The following is a 21740-nucleotide window of genomic DNA, read 5'->3' as shown; positions in this document are numbered from 1 at the left end:
AGGAAGGAGGGGGGAAACACCGGGAAACAGCATCCCGCCGCTCGTGCGTCCTCTGCAGCCGGCACTGCAGCACGCGCGGGGGTCTCTGGGTGGGGTCTCCCCAGCGTCAGGTCATGCACATCTGCACCCTCTAAGCCTCCCTAAATGAAAGTGGCATGCGCCTGCAGCCTCGTGTGTGGGGTGGAGTGGGATTACTGAGGGGAAACGGCTCCGTGGGAGAGATTGACTCTTCCTCTTGTCCTACCCAGGATTCAGTGCGTTCACTGGACACCACTGCTCCAGGGGGGGTCCTCATCAGTGCAGATCAGAGAAGGGTTGTAACTGAGAAAATGAAATAATGAAATTATCTTGTAGTCTACTGGCAAGATTTCTTTTGCAGTCACACACACACACACACACACACACACACACACACACACACACACACACACACACACACACAAGATGCCCTCACAGGAGTGATTAATGGATTTCAAAGAGCTGCTGTGGAGATGAAGGGAGACTTTGGGCTGCTGGCTGCAGCAGAAATCCCACAGAGACAATTAAACCACTGAGCCGGGCCATCAAGGATTTGTTTTGGCTTCCTGTTTGGAGAAAAGGTAGGAAGTGGACTTTCTGGGCCAGACAGCAAGCACACACACTTGCACTCACTCACACACACACACACCGGATAAGTGTCCAGGGTTTGAACCCGAGGCCGCTGCATGGGTGGATTTGATGGAGTGTTAGATTCACGTGTCAGCTCTCACCGGTCTCTTTGTAGCTCTTCTCCATCTCTTCTATCAAGATTTCCTTCAGATAACTTGAGTGCAGGGAAACTGCTTTGTTTACCGCCGAATGTTACAAACAGCTGTTGGGATTCATGAGCAATAAAAAGCATGTCTGTTTTGCTATTTATTGTTTTGGTGTTTTGTTTGTTTGTGTAACAGTTTGCAACTGTTACGATTATGAGTTATTTAACACTAAAACTTATTTATGATTTTATTTGGTCCCTTTAACAACCACAGTAAATCCACTTCTAAAAAAATCTGCATTTTAATAAAATCAAGAATAATTTTCACCTTTTTTTTAAATCCTCAAATGAACTCTTCGCTGTATGATCTTTTGATTTCTGATGATTGAGCATTTTATGCTTTTCAGTGTCCCTGATTCCAAAACAGATTGTAGTTATTGTCTATATATTTTTTTGAAAACTCATATTTATTATTAGATGCTAAATTTGTTCAGTTGTACTTAGCCTCCAGTTGATGAAATGTAACATAAAAATTACAAATCTATATCCAGTCTTGTAAAAGTTTGTAGAAATATTGTTTTGGAACATACAGGTTAGGGTTGCGAGCTCGATTTGCAGTTCATTCTTTTAATTGGCATCTTTTCAGTGTATTTAACAAGGTTTAATGAGCAAATGATGAGTATATTTTTTTTCTTCCGATATAAAGTGAAATTTTGGTATATATGCATGTTGCACACTAAGCAAGTCGCTGTGAGTTCACGTGTGTGTGCGTGCGTGGCGGCTGTGTGTGAATGCGGCGGAGTGTTGCAGGTGTGTTTTTATCTCTCCGTCTCTCGCCTTCAGACACCCGGCCTGAAACGTCGAGCATGTTTCAACAGGTTACACAAAAGAGAGGTGGTGACAATAGCAGGTATATTTGTGGGCCGCTGCTCTCAGAAGTGGAGTGTGCCTTCACGTCGACGCCGAGTCCTCTGCTGGGCACATCAGGGTGGAAAACTGGTTTTATTTTTTACGGCAGCCCTCCAGCATTTTCTCAAAGCCCTCTTTATGGCAGTTTGCCCACGAGTGGTTCTTCACCTGTGCCTACAAGCAGAGAGCTCTTTACCCCGCGCTTTGTGCCACTACTTGTTGCTCAAAAACTAGTCCTTTCATGTAGGATGCGCCTGTCAAGACCTTTGCAAAGAATTTTGATGAATGATTTTTCTTTTCTTGTAGAAGTAGGAAATGATACAACCTGTAACCCAAGCAGCCCTTTTTGGCAGCAGAACCAAAGCGGCTGTGTTACTTTTGAGTCTGTTTTGAGAGAATTTAAATATTTTTGGTGACTGTTTCTCCATCTTGATGCTTGTTGAGCAATTTAGATCCCATTTTTAAACAGCTATGTTTTGAAAACAATGCCCATTTATGAAATGAAAGATACTGGAAATGATTTGGATTTGATGTTGGGGCCTGCTCAGGGGCGTTTTCGAAAAGTTCCACCTTTGGAGCCATTTCAAACATGTTGAGTTTTCAGTGGTCTGTCACAGTCTACCCAATGCGACCCTGCTGCATAGCAGTTAAGCAGCCATGGACATGAATAAAACACCAAGGGCCTGATCTACGGGGTTGCGTGTCTTAAAATCAGCACGAACTTGACAGACATGGAAAATGATCTATTAAAGGGATGCACTGAGAGAATTGAGCTTTTCAATTCATGCCTAGGCTCCGACGGGGTTTTGCTGTTTTTTAGTCGGAGGGAAAACTGTATAGCTTGCAACCTCCTCACCATTTCTTCTCTTTTCACACCATATAAAATGCTGATATTATTTTGTAAGCTGGAGTTTTAGCTGCAACACATAAAAAACGAAGGTGTGAGTGCTGTCTTTCTTGCACATTTCCTCTGACTGAGCTCGCACTGAGAGAAGTCACTCTTCCAATTGATTTTCACCCCAGTTTCCCCCAAGAACCAAATGATCAAGATTTAGCTGATCTCCAGCAATGTGGACAGGGATTTCTCTAATCCTCTCTCCAACTCTGTTTGACTCATATTTCTGTGTGTGTGTGTGTGTGTGTGTGTGTGTGTGTGTGTGTGTGTGTGTGTGTGTGTGTGTGTGTGTGTGTGTGTGTGTGTGTGTGTGTGTGTGTGTGTGTGTGTGTGTGTGTGTGTGTGTGTGTGTGTGCGCATCATGTTTGCTCTTTTTTTTTTTTTTTTTTTGGCAATTTTCCACTCCTCATGAGGCTGAATCAAAACCAGAATGACCTTATCCTTACACAGCCTTAGATAGTGCCTGAAACGATAAAGCACAGTTGGAAGAATAAGAGGCAGGATCATAAACGTAGGTTGAATTTGAAAGTGAAAAAAAAACCAAAAAAAAAACAAGCTCCCCTGGGATTACTTGTTTTTTTATCGTCATGCAGTTTTAATGATTCCATTAATTTGATGTGAGAAAGACGCAAATAGCTGTCATGAATGTGAAAACAGCGCTGCACATCAGGCGGCTTGTGGGGGGTTAAGTCACAGGATCAGTGCCTGCACAGTAAAACATGGCGGTGGGGGCACTGGAAGGTGAAGAGTGGATCACTTTAATATGTGTCTGGCATAAGTGATGGGTGATGGGCAGATGTACAGTTGCTATAAAATGTTCATCTCATGATAAGCTGGGCTGAAGCAACATAAACATCTGCACTTTCTGTAGATATAGGTTTATATTTTTATCCGGGGCTTCGTTAATGAAAACCTGGTGCATTTGTAATGTTTGATTTCCAAACGGCAAATGTCACAACCACATTTTCAAACCTCTCTGGAGGTTTTTTCTTTTTTTTTTTAAGCATTTTGCATTACCTTTGTATTCTAAAAACTTCCTGAAGCCTTTAACTGTGAACAAAGTGATCTGCCGTCACACGTATTGGAGTGTGTAAGAGTGTTTCCGCGGTGAATATCTGTTAATGTTGCCAGCCATGTTCTAGCTGGCTTTGTTCAGATGACTAATAAAGATTAGTCGGGGATCAGCGCACACTTAACTGTGTTTTAGGAGATGTACAGCAGCTGTAAATGCCGCGGAGTGCAGTTAAGTCCCATGCTTTACTTTCTGCTGATTCAGTAGACTGATGTCACCGAGTAAGTCAAATGGATCATGAGAGTAGTGAGGACATAAGGAGGTTGGATTTCTTTATTTAATCACTTTTATCTACTGTGCTCTGAAGATGACGAGCAGGCACAGCGGGGACGCCATCTTTAATCGCCAGGTCTAATTATGTTAACTTCAGAGCTAAATTCTGTTTTTTGATTGCAGAAACAATTCAGCATTTAACTGACACCTGGTCTCTCACGCACACAGTTAAACCCTCTTATTATCCGTAGACTCGCTGTAAGTTGCTTACCTCGCAGCTTTCTGAATGAAGCAAAATCAAAAATCACCGGAGTGTATCATTCTAGCCTGTTGATTTTATCTTTGTCACTAAAGCAGGGAAGTAACAAGATTTTCAGTTCGAGTTTCACAGTACAGAAATCTCAGCACGCACTGTATCAGAGCAAAGTATAAATTGTGTTGTAGCAATTTTTTATATTAGAAGAGGAAAAATAGGACACACAGGTCTTTATAAGCAGAGTGACATTTAGTTCTGCAGTTCTCAATGGAAAAAAAAAAAACGTGCCAGTAACAGGTGGTAATATCATGAAGCTTCAAGACGGATGAGCACATTGTTGATTTAGAAACTGTGGAATACCTCAAGTTTTGTACATGGAAGCAATTGTGTCCATTACGCTTTTCTTTGCTCTCGCATGAAAAAAAAAAACCCTCAGTGGGAACAGATCATCGTTATATTCAACTTCTTGGAAGAAAGCTGGCTGAATAGAAAACTCCCTGTCAAAGAAGAATTTTAATCTGGCCCATTATGTGTCACACACTGGTGTCCAAACACTCCTTCAGTGTCCCCTGTTTGACAATGCCCCCCCCCCCCCCCCCCCCAGTCAACGCTCTCGTGAAGGCCGTCAGATTTCTCCATGAAGATCTTGAATAACTCCTCTCTTTTTCTTTGAAACCACAATTATGACCTCCATTCTTCCCTCTAGATCTTCCTTTCAGAGCCAGTCCTCTATTCTGTCCCCCCCTCCCTGCCCGCTATCTTACCCTAATGTGGCATCTGTGGGCAATTACCATTAACTTCTCATACAAGGCCGGCCAACAGAGGAAGTGGTTGTATTGGCGCTGGCAGCGTGGATCTTCTGGCTGCGTGAAGGGACAGCAGGAAGGAGGGAGGGATGGAGGGCCGCTGAGGAGGTCTATTCATGTCTCCCGGCGAGGCCGCACTTGACTAGACGCTCATTGTGGCGGTGACCTTCCTGTCACCATGCGGCGAACACAAAACGGCTTCATATGGGGGTCAGCTGAGCTGCTGGCTTTGTCTCCTGTCCTGCCTGTCAACCCTTCACTCTTGCCTCCCTCTCCATGTCTGTTATTGTGTTATCCGTCCGCTCTCCAACAGCTTTAACCAAGTGAAGTTTGCTGACTTGCATTACAATAATGCTGTTAGGCTATTTCAGTCGGTAAAGATTTAGCACAGAGTTAGCAGCTCAGTTTTAGAACATGTTTAATTGGTTTTTTAAAAAAAAGTTACAGATTTGATGATACCATTAGTGTAAATTCAATATTTCTTAGTGAGAACAACAAACTACGAGCACCAGAAACCCTGCTAAGCACAGCTCTGCCGAACAAACTGTAAAGCTAACGACATCACATTGAGCATAGCTTTTATGCATTTTTGAATAAAAACCACAGAAAGTCTGCTGATCAGTCATGGTCATTGTTTACATGAGGTTCATGCGGGCGCTTATCCAAAAAAAAAAAATGCTTGATTTGCATTGTTGAAAGCTGTCTGGTGGAGACATTGCCAGTTTAAATCCTTGACAAGAAAAAGCTGTTGTGGGAAAGCCAATGAGAGACGCTTTTCATTCTGTCATCATTATCTGCGTTTAGCGATTACAACTGGATCCACTGAGCTGTCAGTGGAAGGAAGGTTGTCCTGATGGCTCTTGCTTCAGGCAATGTATATTTGATTTCATACAACAACTCAACCACAAAATCTGTTGAGCATTAAGACCTTGTATGTCATCTTTTTGGACGCTGTGCTCTTTATTTATACCATATTGTAGTTTTTAACCTGATTTCTATTTTTCTGTTCACTTTTGCGAGGTAATAAAGTGGCCATAATGTAACTGACATGTTTGTGTGCAGGTGGGATAAAGATGAGAAAATGTTGGGTTTTTTTTAAAATAAACTTTGATTATGTGCTTTGTGTTTTTAATTCAGAAATCAGAACGGGTAAAGTACATGATTTCTTTTTCAATTTCAATACGAATCTCAGTGTATTCGCCATTGTTGAACTTTATTGTGGTTTTCTGCTTGATTGTGTGTGGTTCATTCCAAAAACAAGCAATAGCGGCCGCTCGTGGCCCAAACATGAAAACTACATCCTTCTCAGCATTTCTGAATTTGCTGTGTAAAATTACATCGTTTTCAAAATGTTGTCATGTAAACGCGAAACATTTCTGAAACGAGAATGTGAAAACAATGATTTCCACTTGTAATGTCGTCTGAACGGGGCCTGAAATGCTTTGTCTCGAAAAGTTTTATGTACCGTATAATACGTATAATATACTATATACAATATCATGCTACTAAGAAATGTGTTTGTTTACACAGAACCAATGAAAATGTTTTTGTTTTGGGCCTGTCGTGCATCACCAGAAATCAAGAAGAAACATGAATTATTACACATTAAACTGAAAACACAGTGTTCTCCAGCGAGGAGTGTTTCCCCACTGAAACTGAAATACTCGTACAACATGATCTGATTAGAGATTGCGGTCTGCTTTTGGCAGATGGTTTGGATAAACAATGTTAACTATGTTAACTGTGAATTCCTGATTCTGACTTCATTCCAAAGCTTGTGCTGAGACCTGATTCCCAGCTGTGACTCACTGTGCTACGATGTTGTTGGTGCCTTAGATATGCTCAACATGTGGATAATCATGTCTTTGAGTGGTGTTTCCTCTGCATCATTACACACATTTTCTTTGCACTTTTGATCACAGAGAACATAAAATCAAGTTGACAATGTCTGTTAGCGCTGTAAGATTTTCATTTGCTAGTAAGATGTTCACTTTGCTTTCTCATCCTTTTGGATTCATACTGTTTGACTGAGCACAATGACACTGATGATGGACTTCTTCATGTGAGTCGCTGTAAATGTGCTCCTGCATGATTAATGAGACCGTTCCCAGATGTACCCGACCTTATTCTTATTCTGGGATGTCCATTAAACTTTGTGTAATTAAACAGTCAAGGGCTCAAGAGCTTTCAGTATTTGCACCTCTAACAACAATTACAATTCCTTTAAATCCCTTCAGGACTTTAGGAATTTAATGGGGCTTTGGCTTTAATGCTGAGATGAAAATTATAATGCACTGAGAATATTGATTAATATCATTGATATAGATGATTTTCTGAAAGGAAAAGTGTTTGGTTAGACCTTTATTGTGTTGATTGATGCTGATTTGTTGCATCTTGCCTTCATCCCCATGGTGCTGCAAATGCTGCCCATCGAAGCATGGACTCGATCTGAAGGGTTGCTGTGGTGTCTGACACCAATGCCTTATAAGTAGAATGCTTTATTGGACACATGTGCAACTTATGTACAGCAATATCCTGGAAGTGGAAAGTTTATGGCCTCCATGGTACACAAACCAACTGAGCCTTTGTTTTTCTTCTTTGGATGAATTTGAATAAGTATTGACCGTTGCAGACCAGGAAAATCCCTGAAAAGCTGCAATTTAGACAATACTCTGACTCAGTCATCTGACCATCACATTATGTTTCTTATGAAACTCAATCTTTATTTTTTTCATGTAATTTTTTTCTTACTTTTTCCACATAAACTTCAATGAGACATGTTTGATTGTGTGTAACCACCAGTGTAAAACACACCACCATGAAAAAAGGATGACAAATGTTTTTCCCCTCATGCCTCACTGGTCATAATGTGATGGCAGGTTGGTGTTTTTAGCCCTCAAACCACGATGACTTATGCAATGATACAAGCACAACTGTTATCCTCTGATCAGACGACAGTGAGTGAAATCTTATTTTTAGCATTTCTCATGGGAGTAAAGTAAGTGGAGTGTTTTTTTTTGTTATTCTTACTGTGAACCATAACGAAACAGAAAGTCAACCCACCTTCTGTTTCCCACAAATTGATTACCCTGAGCTGCTCGCCGTTTCTTCTTCTATGGTACTTTCCCAACTGTGTTTGTTTTAGTTTCCCTCTTCTATGCTGCAGTTTCTTCCGCCGACTGTCACCAGCCCTTTACATTATGCACAATCCAAGTGACTCACGGAGACCAGACGTACTCGATTTAAAATAAGTTCTCAGCACAACTCTGTGCACGGTCCTCTAAAGCCCTGTACCTGGCAAAGGAGTTGAGAATCCATTACTCTCCCTCCAGTGGCATTTCTGGCAGTCGAAAGTGCCATGAAGTGTTGGAACATTGGACGTGATGAATGGCAGTGCTGGCTTTTCTCAAGAGAGTTTTTCCATCAAGGCTTTTCTTTGGCCTTTCATGCTGGAGTCGTCTGTATTGCTGTTTATGGTGACAGTTCAGTGATTAGACTTTGCTTTTATCGACATGATTCTCTTGTATGTTCGCCTATTTTTTTTTTCTGAAGCTGACAATAGAAGCATAAGAATGAGAATGTTCACCTTATACATGAGGCTGCAGCTCCGTCATATTAAAATGACCTCATGTGACTTTTCCAGCCACAGCGATTAAAAGCTAAAGGTTTGGCTTCTTCATTTTAATATTTCCTGCTTGAATAGGCAACGTGAAGCAATTGTGAACATAAATCTCTCTGTGATAAGTCACTCTTCACAGATCACACCACCTATTGCCTTCACGGCCTTCCTGAGCGGAAATGTATGAGTGTAAACTTGCGTGCACCGAGTTTCAGTGTGTGCTCGTCCAACTGCTTCCCCGGAGGGCGAAGTGTAGGAAACCATCAGTAGCAGGAACCTTCGCCAATCCTTTAATCTCCTAATAACTTTCAAGGGAGACATTTTTCACTGCGAGAAACGGAGAGATCAGAGACTTTCAGATTATGCAAAAGCAGGAAGTGCAGCTGTGGATTTTAACTTTCGGCTCATGCTCTGGTTTCACGTCGCCAATTAAATCTCTCCCGCCTAAGACGGCTGAGTAGAGGAGGGAGATGATTATGCTGAGAGGCAGACGGAGCGTGTGGGCCTGACCTCTGACCTGCTCCGCTCTGATTGTCTGTGCTTCTGTTTATCTTCATGTATAGTTAAGCAGCTTTTTTATGCTGTTCCCTTATTTAATAAGACAAAAAGGACATTTTTGCAGGGGAAGAAGCTTTGCCTTCGGTTGACCCACATTATAATCCTTGTACTTCTTTGAACTGTGATTTCTGATTATTTTCATTAGCAAATAATCTGCTCATTGCACATCGAATGGAAAAAAAAACAGCTTTGCTTGGCCTTTAGGAAACACTGTCAAAAAGGCTGTTAATATGTCTTAATATTGTTTCTCACAGTAAATGGTTTGAAGCATGCAAACTACCTGCAAGCTACATTAAGGACTTAAAATGCATTTTTGTTTTAATATAAGTATTTATTTTAATATTTTTTTTCTATTCTTATGTATCCCTCAGGTCAGTGATTCACAGATATATAATAAACTCGTTCACATTAACTTGCAATATTGGATAGTAGTCAGTTATACAAACCTTTGGAGGTCAGTCTGAAGTCTGTGTTTAATCTTTATTATTCTCCAGAAGAGGCTGCAACGGAAAAACCGTGCCATGCCACTGCATCACTATGTCTTCATAAGCATCCCACAATGTGCCAGATTTCTCACGCTCTCAAGATAAACATTCCAGATAATCCTCTGCTTAATAAGTAACACATCTCTGAAATATGCTGGTACTGAGAACATTAAAGGAAGCTCATTTTTGGGACAGGTGCATGAACTCTGGCGTGGATGATGATACGATAACGGGTCTGATGTGGATCAGTCACGGCTCTCACAGCCATCGTGCTGCAGCAGGCATGACCAAATGCAGAGGAAAGCACTGCAAGCTATAAACTGGCATGTTGTAGGTGTGATATAAAACATGTTAAAGTGTACAATTAAAATAACACTATTAGGCACCACTTTTATGTGTGATATTACAGAGTTTGATGCCAGTTTTTGAGGTTTTAAAACAGCATTAAAAATGGCAAATCCCAGCTAGTTTGTTACGTCTCATTTTCCAATATAGAGATTTTAAAAGCTCATTTATCTCAACTATAAGGGATGGAGAAGAACAGCTCAAGTAATATGAATTGCTTTGTGAAGGAATAAACACTGTTACTATGCATGTGCACCACTGTTGTAGCAAATGCTTCTTTTGCACAAGAGTGAATAGATTAACAATAACAACATTGTTGTGACAGTGGTATTTCTAACACGTTATTGAATTTATACTATAAACAAACGATGCCTTCTTGTTCTCAGAGATTTGAGTTTACCAGATGTTTTTTTTACGCAGTGTCTTTGTGCTTTCCAGAACAGTGCCAAGCACACTGGTTTACTGCTGTGATAGACACAAAGCTCCCCAGAGTTTCTGCAGCGACAGATGTTTCACAAATTGAAAAGGCAGATGGAAAAATGACTTTGAAAATGTTCATCTCCTGCAGTGAAGGTAAAAACCACGCACCATGGCAGAGCGGGAATGGGTGCAAAGCTTCCATTATCATCATGGAAAATAAGAAAACACCGTCTTGAAGACGCAGGTGCCATACTTTGATTGAAATGTCACGTTCGACGTTGACGTCGTGATCTGTGTAGGTGTCACATATGGTAGCTTCAAGTAGCAGCTTGGTTTGTGTGTGTGCGTGTGGTTGATTTGTGCATCAATGTAGGCGAGACGTGCGAGTTCCTGTGCGCCGTCGTGCACCGAGGCGACTGATTGACTCATGAATTGCTCGCAGTAGTGTAACAAGATGAAACGCACATTAGTAAATACACTGCAGATTGATGGCAATGCTTTCAGTTAGCAGTGATTCTCTTTCAACATTTGAAGGCCTGAGAGGTTTTCGATTGACGTTAACTGTTGAGATAAAATCCACACAAAGAGCAACACGACAGTTCTGTCTGTTTGCTGTGGAGACAAGCTTTATTCGTCTTCTTTATAACGTCCTATAAATCTGACACCTGTTCTCCTGGTGTGGGTAAAAAAAAATATCTGATGGATCTCACTGCTGAACACAGTGCTGTAAGTGATAGTCTGATGAACATGATGATAATGCAGAGTCAGGAAACCCTCAGCAGGTCAACACATCAAAGCAAAATTTAAACGAGTTATCCAGCCACAAAACTTAAAAAAAAAAAAAAAAAAAAAAAAGTCTTCTGTTGGTTCCATTCATCATGTCGTGTTTTTTATTCTCCGACATGACCGTGACTCTGCTTCTGTTCAATCATTTGTTGGTGTTTGTTTTTATAGGTATGGCAGCAGATTACACAAGAGCCTGCACACGCTCGGCAGCAGTGAGAGGAAATGTCCTGCTGGGTTATGAGCGTAACATCTGGCTCAGATGAGAGCATACGTAGGTCCTCTGCTGGGGGTTGGTGGAGGGGAAAAGCACACAGCGTAACGCACCGATAATCTGTGTGACCGACTTGCGCTTTGTTACATCAGAAAATACACAGTTGCTAAGACATTGAATCAATCCATCCATCTTCTATGCAGCTTTATCCCAGTGGTGGTTGTGAATATCTGGAGATTATCACAGTTGACCTCAGGTCAAAGTCAGAGGCAAGTCACCAGTTCTTCACAGTGCAATCAGAAAGACATGACCTTGTGTGTGTTAATCAAGATAAAATAAGGGTAATTTAGCCCTGCAGTTTGTTTGGTCACGTGGGCAGCTGCAGTGCACAACAGCAGCGTTTCAGAAGCAGAACAGTTCGCTCTGTGGTTTTTAGGGTGATTTTTGTGCTTCTGACTTTCTGCCTTTTTGTTGTCAACACAAAGTGATTTACTGTACCTATGGGGAACTTCCCGTCTGGCTCAGTCTCCTGTGTGCGTCTTGACATGGCGATAAATAAACTTGGCGCATCCTGTGTGCTTTCTGGGACACATCTCAGACACACGCTGCTTCTGCTTGTAACATGCTGCGGTGCCTGATTCAGCTTTGTATTTGCGTCACCTCAAACCCAGTCACCCACTAACCTAACGTGCATGTCTGTACTGTGGAAGGAAGCCAGGTTGGAAAAAAAAAAAAAAAAATACAATCACACACACACACAAGGAGAACATGTAAACTAAGGCAGTATTTCCACAACATTTCAAGAGAAATGACATTGGTTTTACATTCTTGTTTCAGAAAAGTTTTCCCGTTTACATGCAAACAGCAAAAATCCTGAAAATGATGTCGTTTTCACCTTGGGCCACTAGTGGGGGCTGTTCTTGCTATATGAGATGTTAGAACAATCCCAATGACCGTGTCAAGAACGGCCCTGTTTTCACAGATAGGACGCACCGGATTATAAGGCACGTCGAATAATAATATAACGTCCAGCGGTCTGATTGAAAGGAAGACGAGTTGGATGTCATAATGTTGGTTTGTTAAGCTTTAAAATTTACTGTGGCTGTAACCACGCCAACACTACAGCAGAACAACAGTGTAACCTGAAGAAAAAACTGCTGAGAGGCTGCTTTCTCTCTGCTTCTCCAACACACACACACACACACACACACACACACACACACGCACACGCACGCTCTCACTTCCTAGTCCCGCCCCTCTGCTCCACTTTCGCCTCAGTGGTGCAATCATGTCACTTGAAAACATAGGAAGTGACAAAACACATCTTAGTAAAAAATAACGACAGCAAAGATGCTGCAAAAGTAAATAAGTTGCAATAAGTGATGTTAACAGGCGCCATTGTGGGGTCCTTCTTCTTCTTTGGGGTTTTTTTCGGCAGCTTGCATCCCAGCGGTCACACTACCGCCATCTCTCCTAGTGTCACCTTCGACCGGTACACCCCACACCACATGGTCTGACTATAGTGGCTGTGCAGTTCATACATAAAGCATACCAGATAATAAGGAGCACTGTCAATTTTTGAGAAAATTAAAGGATCTTAAGTGCGCCTTATAGCTCAAAGAATACGGTATTTGCAGAGAAACTGTTTTACCACCGCTGTACTCCCCATACACAGTAGCAGCATTTAAAAAAAAGTTAAATTTAACTCTATTTCCATGGAGACAGAGGCAGTGTTTTCAAAAAATTCCACCTTGGGAGCCTTTTTCTAAAAGTTACATTTTCAGTGACTCCGAGCACCATTGTCGTGTAAACGGACCCCTAAAACTCAACGTTTTCCATTTCCACTTGACAATGTTGTCGTGCAAACGGGGCCTGACACCATCAGAGTCTTAACCAGGGATTTATTTGACCAGATTGTTAACACATGTGACATAAAAGCATTAACATCTACCAAGCAAAAGGTTTTACTCTGTTTTTAATTGGATCTTAATCCATTTAAATGGATTTCCCACCAATGTGTGACACAAAGTTCAAGAGTTCAGCTTCTGCCTTAAGCAGACAATTTCTGAGCTGCGCTCCATCAATTCCCTTCACCACAGCTTCCAAACTCTGTGTCCTGATAGGAGGGGGGAAAAAAATCTTGCAATAACAGTAAAGGTAAAATAGGCCCAGAGGTGCTCTTGAGCAGCTTGTAGTGCCAGCCTAATACAGTTCAACCTGACCTGGACTGTCTTGAGTATTAATCTGCTGCTGAGTCCCTGACCAATTAACCTGGACGCGCTTCAGTAATTGGCAGTTTTAAAGCCCATTCTTCTCAATGAAGAAAGTAAAAACAGCAGGAATTTTCCCCCTCATTTCACAATTCATCGAGCAGGTGTAAAGAGAAGGAACTTTGGACCATAGAGTGAACAAATATTTAGATTTTTACCCAAAATTATCACAAATAAATTGAGTGTAACCCCTGATCACTCCTGACTTTTGTGGTTTGTGTTTGTTCAGTTTCAATTCAGCTTTATTTATGAAGGATTTTAAATTCTGTTCCAGGAAGCCAGTGAAGGGAAACTAATATTGGGGTGATATGATCTCTCCTACTGGTCCTTGTGAGAACTCTTGCTGCAGTGTTTTGAACGAGTTGGAGACATTTTAGGTAGTTATTGGGTGCCTCCTGATAACAAGGAATTACAGTAGTCTACTCTGGAGGTAACAAATGCATGGATTAATTTCTCAGCATGGCTTTGAGTCAGCATGTTCCTGATTTTAGAAATATCTGGTGAAAGGAGGTGGTCCTGCAGACCTGTTTAATATGGGAGTTAAAGGATAAGTCTTGGTCAAAGATCACTCCCAGGTTCCTCACAGTGTTACTGGGAGTTAAAGCAACACCATCTAGGGTAAGTATTTGGTTAGATCATTTTTCTCTCAGGTGTTTTGGGCCAAATAAAATGAATTCTGTTTTATCTGAATTTAGGAGGAGAAGATTATGACTCATCCAGGTTTTTAATGTCATTAAGACAAGCTTCTAATTTGACAAGTTGATTGGTGTCATCTGGTTTCAGGGATAGGTAGATCTGTGTATCATCCGCATAACAGTGGAAGTTAATGGAGTGTTTCCTGATGATGTTCCCTACAGGAAGCATGTATAATGTGAAGAGTATAGGTCCTAAAACAGAACCCTGTGGGACTCCATATTTAACTTTGATCCAGGCTGAAGAATCATCATTAACGTTAACAAAGTGGAACCTGTCTGTTAAATATGATTGAAACCAGTTTAATGCTGAACCTTTAATCCCGATAGTATATTCTAGTCTCTGTAGTAGAATATCATGATCAACAGTGTCGAATGCAGCACTGAGATCTATCAGGACCAGAACAGAGACCAGTCCTCTATCTGAGGCTGTGAGAAGATCATTAGTGACTTTTACCGGAGCTGTCTCTGTACTGTGATGAGCTCTGAAACCTGATTGAAAAGACTCAAATAGGTCATTGTTATGGTCGCAAAGCTGACTCGCAACAGCTTTCTCTAGGATTTTAGAAATAAATGGAAGATTGGATATTGGTCTGTAACTTGTTACAACACCTGGATCAAAGGTGGGCTTTTTGTGGAGAGGTTTAATAACAGCAACCTTAAAGGCCTGTGGAACATAGCCTGTTACTAAGGATAAGTCGATCTGATCTAATATTGATGTACTAATCAGGGGGAAAATGTCTTTAAACAGTCTTGTTGGGATTGGATCTAATGTACAAGTTGTAGGTTTAGATGAGGCCACGATTGAGGATAACTCAGAGAGTTTAATAGGATGGAAGCTAAGTAGTTGTGAGTCAGGTTCTAATGACAAATCTGAGGATGTGGTTGGTTGGTCTGTGACCACTTTGGGGGGAGTGCTTTCAATTTAATCTCTAATAGTTATGATTTTGTCATTAAAGAAGTTTACAAAATCATTGCTGCTTAAGGCTGAGGGGATCTGAGGCTCAACAGAGCTGTGACTTTTTGTCAGCCTGGCTATGGTATTAAAGAGGAACCTGGGGTTGTTCTGGTTTTCTTCTATTAAGGATTAATAGTAGGCAGTTCGAGTTTTACGTAAAGTTTTTTTATAAGTTAACAGACTATCTTGCCAGGCAATACGAAATACTTCTAGTTGGGTTAGATGCCATTTCCTCTCTAGTTTTAGCAACTGAATCAAGTGTGGAGCAGAGGGAAGCTGCCACTTCATCTACAACTAAATCAACCTGAGTGGGGCTGATACTGCTGTCCACTGGGCCAACAGATGGGAGTGAAGTTAATATTGATGGGATCATTTCCTTGAATTTGGTCACATTATCCTCTGACAGACATCTTCTAAGTTTAAGTTTTTTCCCAGGTACTTTAAAACCAGCTAATGTAAACTCAAATAATAACAGGAAGTGATCAGACAGTACAGGGTTGTGGGGAAAAACTGTTAATTGGTCAGTGTCAATACCATAAGTGAGAACAAGGTCGAGGGTGTGATTAAAGTGATGAGTAGGTTTATTCACCTGAGAAAAACCAATTTTATCAAGTAGTAAACTGAAAGCAATGTTAAGGCTGTCAGTGTCAACATCTACATGAATATTAAAGTCTCTCATTACAATGATTTGATCTGAGTTTAAGACTAACCTGGAGAGAAAGTCTGAAAATTCAGACATAAATTCAGAGTATGGAGCAGGGGGGCGGTACACTACAGCAAGCAGGACTGGCTTCTGTGTTTTCCAGCTGGAGTTAATGAGATTCAGAGTAAGACTTTCAAAGGTTTTGTGCTTAATTTTAGTTCCAGGACTGATTAGAAGTTTAGAATTGTAGATGGACGCTACTCCACCGCCTCGGCCAGATTCTCGGGGAATATGATAGTTGACATGTGTATTTAGGGTTGCTTCATTTAAACTGAGATATTCATCCTTCCTTAGCCAGGTTTCAGTGAGGTTTAATATATCTAAATTATGATCAGTTATTAGGTCACCAATAAGCAAGGATTTGGAGGAGAGGGATCGGATGTTTAACAGTCCACATTTGACTATTGTGGGTTTTTGTTCTACTGCAGGTTTAGTTTTAATTTTGATTAGGTTTTTAAGATTAACTCCTCTCTTGTGACCGTGCTGTCTGCTGGAGATAACAGAGAGAGGGGTGTGTGAAGAGAGGGCGGGACTTACCGTTAGTCAGCTGGACTGACAGCTGGAGATGTCTGGTCTGCATGCTGGATGTTACCTGACAGGACGGAGTTTCCCAGCCTGCTGGGATGTAATCAAGATATACTTCGTAATTTATTGGCATTATTTTAGTGAATTTTGTCTAAATAGCTTCACACAAAGAAATCACATTAACCTGCAATGAAATCAGCTTTTGATAGCCTGAGAATTAGCTTTAATTGTGACCTCTGTACATGACAAAACATGTCAATTATGTTGGGGATTAAAAAAGTGTTTGCCTCATTGCCTTGTGCAGTGACACTAGTTTTGTTTTAGTTTCCAAGAAGTGGAGCTCTGCTGGAGAGAGGAAAATGGTTTAAGGACACATACAGTATGAATTCTAAGAGACCTTTGTAAATATTTGCAAAGCAATAGAAGAAACTGTCAGTTCAGGGGTTTGAAAGACATCACAAGAAGAGATGTGGACATCGATTCACTGAATATTAAAGCTTTACTGACATGCAGTCACTGTGAGTTTACATGACTCACTGGCTGCTTGCCTCAGTCTCAAAGACCACAATCTGGGAACAATGTCAAGTAGAAACCTTTGTTTTAATCTGTCTCGGCACGTCAGGAAATGTCACTCCGTAAAGAGGATCCTGCTGCGTTCTGCCACAGCCTCCGATAGGTCCACAGACCGGGGTCTGGGAAATAAATGGCTGGTACTAGAGAGGCTTTTTTTTCTGCTCTGGGGTTGTTGAAAATTCAATTTGCACGTGTGAAATAAATCCATGTAAAGACATTAGGACACTCTTGGATCTAGAGTGAATCTGGGAAACTGCACGTTGCTGTTATTACATTTGGCGAGTAGCATTTGGCTTTACTGTCATTGTCAGAGAAAAAAATACAGTCAACAGGCTTCAACACTGTAGAAAAAAAACCTTTCTGAGGCTATGAGTAAAATTGCACCCAATTGGTTCAAATGTCTTTTGTTAACATGTTAGCAGCACCTCCCGCTGGGTGCTGCAGAGGCCAGCGACGTCGCCGTCCACTGCAGCCCAACAGCAGCAGGGCGATGTCATGTGGCGTACAGCGCCGGGATTACAGCCCCTAATCTGCCTGTCATGAAACCCGAAAGGAGAGCGAGGCAGAAACAAAACACGAGATTGGAATTGTGGAGTAACAAATGAATAAATGTGACAAAACAGGAGAGGGATTTTTCGGACCTCCTCGGGCGAAGGCTGCCAAGCGAGTGTTTACATATTGAATGTATGTGAGTGAACAGGCAGGTTTACCGTGTCCATTCATGCTGCGTTTTATGAGACCTCATGCGAGTGTGCACACAAACCACACTGAGAATGACCACAACAGAATAAGCAGAGGATGTGGTTCTGTTGGGAGTGGGGGAGTTGGGGGGGTGTTTGTCCTCAGTGACCAGAAGAGAACACAGAAGCTGTTGCATGTGGCCGGCCGGAGATCGAACCACTGCAGAGAAGCAGAAGAAGCCTCGTTCAGCCACCTGAAGTGTAGAGTATATCACAGTGGAGGCTTGAATTTTCTGTTTCCTCAAACCTCAGCGTCATAAAACTACTGGGATATTTTACAGGAGAAATGTCACTTTTTACTTGCTACAGTGGGTCCATCCCAATGTGTGTGAAACTAAACATCTTTGACTGGCTTGTTTTAAAGATTCAGTAAAAAGATGCCGGTTTCTAATCATTTGCAGACATTTCTGCTGTTTATTACAAGTCAGTCTGAATGAATGTCCAACGATGTGACCACAAAATCACGAGGATTACAGAATCATCACAGGTTTTTAAAATATCACTCATTTTGAAAATTTTTGCAACAGAAATTGATCCTATTCTACTTTTTGCAAAGCTTCAGTTTTGATTCGGATCGTCACTTTTGAATTCAGCTCTTATTTTCAACAGTTTGCAGTGGTGTTGAGCTGAGGTGGTCGAGAAAAATTAAAAACACAGCATCGCTGCAACACAAGTGAACCGCATCATCAAACATTACATTACCAACAGTTGTGATAAAGATTCTACAATTCTTCCAGTCGGATAAGACATTTCATGTTACAGTCAAAAGTAACAGTGAGGATTTCAATTGATGGCAACAAACAATTTAAAACAAATAAATAAATGCCTTGTTTTGTGTTCCTAAGCAACGCGACAGTAGTGCTTCAATAGAAATAATTGGTACCAGAAATTTTTTCAAGCTGATCTTCCAAATGAATCCTTGGATGTATAAACTTCACTAATCATTCTTAGTGTTCGTTAACATCAGCCTTCACTTCTACAGCAACCCAGTGAACACATTATAGTTTGTCTCCGCCAAACCAAACATCCCCACCCCTGAACCTCTCAATACATCAAAACATTATTTAGTGTCGGCTTGGTTGCAGCGTCTGAGAGCACGCGCTCGGCTCATGCTCCCATCTGCAGCTGAGTAATCACACCCTTTATTTGTCCAGAGACCCACCTTTTTACCGAGAGCCGCATGTTCTCACCTGTTGTGAAGGCGCCGCTTTCAGCCTTCGAGTTGTGCCAGAGAGAGAGACGCTGTTCTTTGTGTGACACCAGATAATTAACTTACAGCATTTTAAAAGCAGAACAGACCTCCTGACTTGTAAGCGTGAGGTCCTAATAGGGGCTTTTCCCTTGAAGGGTGCCAGAACTATGAATGTGTGTGTTGCGACTCAGCGTGCATTGTGAGATCCCCCAGCTGCAGGCGTTGAGGATCCTTTGGCTCATTAGACTTGGCCAGAAGTCTGAATGTGGGCTCCAGCAGAACGTACGATGGCGGAGATTATTGTTCCACTAATGGCTTTATGGCGCGAGAGCTGGAGCCTGAAGTTTCACTCACAGCTGTGTGAATCACGGACTGATTCACAGCTGAGATTTGCAGGATCTCCTCGTTGGTGGTCGCTCATTACGTCCCACTGGAGGCCCGTGCAGATGTCCCATTATACAGTAATCATGCCTTCACTCATGCACAATGACATCCACTTGGCCCAGACTATAGCCGGACCCCAGAAATACTAATGTTTTCTCAAAACTCTCTACAGAGACATTTCAGCCCGAAGAAAAGAGAAAATGAGACTTGGAAGAGAAGATGGTCTGCTCAGCAACAGGCCATTAACTAATATTTTGCCAGGACAACGTTGAGTCATAGTGATTACAACTAAATTTCCCGTGTGGCTTTCAGGTCCTGGTTAAGCGTAAAATAGAAACAGAAGTGTGTGTGTGTGCCAATGAAAATTAACATCACAATTTCAGTGACACAATTCCATGAAACTGCAATTATTTGTGGTATCTTACTTAAAAATAAATGTGGTTCTGTATTGAGGTGTGTTATAGCTCCACAGACACTATATGTTTTGACACGGCTCATCACGAGAAATAGCAGAGCAGCTTTTTTTTACGGTGTGTTTTATCATCAGAATCGGTTTGATAGTGTAAATCTCTGTAATTTATAGATGTCCTGGGAGTGGCTGTGATATAGTGTGTAGTGATTTCTTGAGCTTTGTAAAGGTAATGATTTATTCAAAAACACCCTAAACTTAACCACAGCCAAACCTGTCTTTAATTCCACTGTGTACCACATAAACCCAAATGAATTCAAACTTACCTCAGCCAAAGCAGAGCAGGTTTTGATCGAGATATTTAAAGGGTGATGAGGATCTGAAGAGCTGCTGAAATTCTTGGGAACGGTCAGTGACTCACTACTGCAGCCACTGCATCAAAGTGGCATTAAATGGTACATGCTGTACTTTATCGTTATATCAAAGCATGCATTAACTGTTGGGATTTCAAGTTCTTCTCATTTAAATCACTGGTCAGTGATTAAATGTAAGGATCACTTGGTACTCTTTGACTCCCAATACAGCGGCGCATACTTCCCTAAATACATTTTAAAGTCACTGAGCATCAAATGGCAGGACGCGTGGAAGGATTTCTATTCTGTGATTCACCCTCTGACTGTATGGCTCTGGTGTGTAATCTGTCCAGTGTGTGATTGTGTCTATTAATAGGCGACCTGCTCACACTCAACCTAAGAGGAAAAGGATCATAGTGCAGCAGTGGTCCTCATCTTCTCTGCCTGTGTTCACAGGAAGCACGTGGATCTGTCTGGGTCTGAACAGAATGCAGCGCCCTTGAGTAGCACAGTGCCACCTAGTGGGAGTAAACGATAACTGCATGATTCTTCCTCTGAAGTGGTGCTGGATCATTGATTGAACGTGCTCCAGTGGCGCAATCGGTCAGCGCGCGGTACTTATATGACAGTAGCCAGCAGAGCAATGCCGAGGTTGTGAGTTCGAGCCTCACCTGGAGCAGTTGAGTTTTAATTGAAGTGATCAAATAGGTTCTTGGGTCTTGACTGGTCCTTGGTGTCCATTGTTTCATGATGAACAACTCACTGAATCATTAAAAGCACCAGAAGTCAACAGCTGATGCATGTCTTCATCTCAAAAATCATACCTTCACTCCAGTGTGTCAGTTGTCACCTCAAACTGCAAGACAAGACTCTATGAATAATTGTCTGTTGTTCATTAAAATTAGATTTTTATCTTTACACTTTTTTTTTTATCGTACAGGAGCCACTATAAAGAAACAAGGCTCCATTTGGTCAGTGTGTAGTAACCTGCAGAGTGATGATGAGGTCATGGGTTTGAACCTCGCCTGGTTTTAAATGGTTTGAGTTTTAAATGGTGGTGCAATTCATTCATCGTAAACCAGGTTCAAAAGTAAAATGGATGAACGAATGGATCTGAAATAGCTGGGCAGTGCACAAAAAAACCCCAGAACAAACATATTAGTACTGTTATCAGCTTTATAGAGACTGTTTGCAGATTACTTTGCACTCTAATATTAGAGTACAGAGCTGGTGGAAAATATTTAGTTGTTGTGGCTGCATGATCTATTTGTTCCATAGGAAGACATGGTTATTGTTTGTGCTGTTATGCATCTCCTCAGTGTCTTACTGCTCGATTAAGTTGCCCAGTTTAAGATATTTTTTTCCAGATTTTTGCTGTTTGATGTCACACTCGTCCTTAAAACTCATTTTGTTTGCTTTTGTCATCAAGCTGGCAGGCGGAGGAGGAGGTGAGGAGCATGGACGAGCCGGGCAGCAGGAACAGCAGCCTCCAGAGGAAGAAGCCGCCATGGCTCAAACTGGACATCCCGATCATCCAGCTGACGCCGGACGACGCGCCCACAGTCGCTCAGGTAAAGACACAAACGCAGGACAGATCCCGGCTGTATGGGTCACCTGAAGGCACAGACTGCAG

At 41.6% G+C, this 21740-nt stretch overlaps 1 protein-coding gene and 1 non-coding gene across 5 annotated transcripts in view; both read left to right on the top strand.

Moving 5' to 3' along the window:
* rhbdf1b (rhomboid 5 homolog 1b (Drosophila)) overlaps positions 1 to 21740 on the top strand; it is a 34978-nt gene that overhangs the window by 258 nt on the left and 12980 nt on the right. For all 4 annotated transcript variants that reach the window (XM_030098426.1, XM_030098425.1, XM_030098424.1 and 1 more), the window contains exon 2: positions 21537 to 21678. In XM_030098426.1, coding sequence (XP_029954286.1) covers positions 21565 to 21678 — 114 coding nt within the window. In that variant the 5' untranslated portion in view covers positions 21537 to 21564. The remainder of the gene's footprint in view (positions 1 to 21536; positions 21679 to 21740) is intronic.
* Positions 20693 to 20786, top strand: trnai-uau (transfer RNA isoleucine (anticodon UAU)). The gene is made up of 2 exons: positions 20693 to 20730; positions 20751 to 20786. It is a non-coding gene; the product is annotated as a tRNA-Ile (tRNA).

Source organism: Salarias fasciatus, chromosome 8 (assembly GCF_902148845.1).
Source record: "Salarias fasciatus chromosome 8, fSalaFa1.1, whole genome shotgun sequence".
Classification (NCBI taxonomy): domain Eukaryota; kingdom Metazoa; phylum Chordata; class Actinopteri; order Blenniiformes; family Blenniidae; genus Salarias; species Salarias fasciatus.
This window is presented reverse-complemented; position numbering and strand designations above follow the sequence as displayed.